Raw genomic sequence first — 2,318 nt, forward strand, 5'->3', positions numbered from 1 at the left:
TTTTTTTTAAAACCAAATCCCTTGATAAACAAGGAGTTCGATTCTTGGAAGTGACCTGAATAATAATAATAATAATAATAATAATAATAATAATAATAATAATAATAATAATAATAATAATAATAATAATAATGATAATAATAATGATAACATCGAAAAAATACCTTAGGAATGAAAACTCAGGTTCGAAATTTCCCCAAGACACCTGAAGAAGGCTGGAGGGTATATCAGCCGAAATCTTGTGTTAACAACAAACAAGATGAGGACAAATATCCGTCAAATGTAAATAATGTAAATAATGTACATAATTCCTCATCTCTTAAATATAGAACTGTATTATATTCTAGTCAGTCAGCAAGTTTTGGAAGTGATCAAGTGCGTGTGTGTGTGAGAGAGAGAGAGAGGGGGGGTTATAAAATATCAATACTGTTCGAGAAGGGCTCCAGGTGTCGCTCATGGACTTTGGTAAAGGCATGAACCACACCCCACTACAAATATCACCTTTTCTCTGTGCAAATGAAATTATTATTCTTGTTGTTGTTGATGATGATGATGATTATCTTTCTTTCTCTCAAACCTTTTTTCTTTTAATTTCCAGATTTATCCACTACATGCAGTTCTCCAGTATGTTCGCCAACGTCTTCACACTGACCGCCATGGCAGTCAACCGCTACGTCGCCATACGTTTCCCGATCTGGACGAGGCTCCGCCGTAACCACAAAGATGTCGTCATTATCAGTCTAGTCATTTGGATTGTGGCTCTTTGCCTCGGCATTCCATCGTCCCTTATCTACACTACTGTGGAATATCAAGGAAACTTTTACTGCACAGACTCCTTTCAAGATAAACGCCATTTAAGGCCGACATTTTTCCTTCTCAATTTCTTAATCGGTTACGTAATCCCACTGAGTACTATTCTGATTCTTAGCACTCTCACCGTATGTAATATGTGGAACTCAACTAATATGGAAGGCATAAACGCTGCTGAATCTCTTCGCAACAAACGTAGAGCTACGAAAATCGTAATATCTCTGGTTTTAGTGTTTGCCTGTATGTGGTTTCCTTACCATTTGTTTTGGATATGGGTGAACTATTTCCATGACAGCTTCGAATGGTCGTATGCATTCTATTATTTCCAAGTATTTGCTTATTTGTTAGCTTTTACGAATTCTGCTTTAAATCCATTGGTCTACGCGTTCTGCTCGGAAACTTTCCGAAAGAAATTGTGTATTTGGTCAAAACGCAAGCAAGATCATTCGTTGCTGTCTCATTCGAGATTAACTAATTATTCTATTCGATCAATCCCTCAAAATACTCAAGAAATTCCAATGGACAAAATATCTCTGTAAACAAACAAAAACAAATAAGCATATATTTTGTCTTTTTTTTTATTATCACGACTTCTAAACAATAGCATCATTGGTTAAAAGTTACAACATAACAATTACTGGTTCACTGTATTTGTAAACGGCGACAAGGACTGTCTGTAACTCTGTGTAAAACAAATATCGCAAAAAACACGAGTTTTTTCCTTTTTTTTTTACGGTTTTGTCACCTGTGTATACATCTTTCAACCATATACATCGGCAATATTTAAAATTCATGTTCAGTTAAATGAAGGGGGAAAATGGAGAGTTAAGATAATAATAATTATCTATTATTAAAAAACTAGGTAATCTCTACTTCTTACAGCCGTTTCCATTAGTGCTCAATAAGAAAATTACAAATTTATGCTATAAATTTGCAATTATATGTTATGAGCATAGTTTCATCAGAGAAAAAGAGTCTGCTTGCATGAAAGGAAAGGTCAGCGTGTAATATCTAAACTTTTCCTCTGATGAAATTATGCTCATAACATATAAATGCAAATTTATAAATTTGTAATCTTCCTATTGAGCACTAATGGAAACAGCTGTAAGAAGTAAAGATTACCAGTTTTTTAATAATAAAATATTATTATTATTTTAACTCTCCATTTTCTTTCCTTCATTTAACTGATCATGAATCTTATTCTAAATATATACCTATTGATTTAAAGAATTTTCATTTCCCAAATATACTAGGAATAGAACCAATATTTCCTTGGATGTAACCATCCCTTGATGAGGTTAACATATCCTCTAAGCAACTTTAATAATTAATATACATATATATATGTGTGTGTGTGTGTGTGTGTGTGTGTGTTTGTGTGTGTGTGTGGAGGCGCAATGGCTCAGTGGTTAGGGCAGAGGACTCGCGGTCGGAGGATCGCGGTTTCGATTCCCAGACTGGGCGTTGTGTGTGTTTATTGAGCGAAAACACCTAAAGGTCTACGAGGC

The 2,318-nt window shown here is 34.6% G+C and overlaps 1 protein-coding gene across 1 annotated transcript in view; it reads left to right on the plus strand.

Annotated features, from left to right (window-relative positions):
- The window catches only part of LOC106873537 (galanin receptor 2b), a 6,932-nt gene extending 5,273 nt beyond the window's left edge, over positions 1–1,659 (plus strand). The window contains exon 2 of the mRNA XM_014920935.2: positions 599–1,659. Within this exon, the coding sequence (XP_014776421.1) occupies positions 599–1,349 (751 nt within the window). The 3' untranslated portion in view covers positions 1,350–1,659. The remainder of the gene's footprint in view (positions 1–598) is intronic.
- Positions 1,660–2,318: the final 659 nt, after the last annotated feature.

The sequence above is a fragment of the Octopus bimaculoides genome, chromosome 2, assembly GCF_001194135.2.
Source record: "Octopus bimaculoides isolate UCB-OBI-ISO-001 chromosome 2, ASM119413v2, whole genome shotgun sequence".
NCBI classification, from domain to species: domain Eukaryota; kingdom Metazoa; phylum Mollusca; class Cephalopoda; order Octopoda; family Octopodidae; genus Octopus; species Octopus bimaculoides.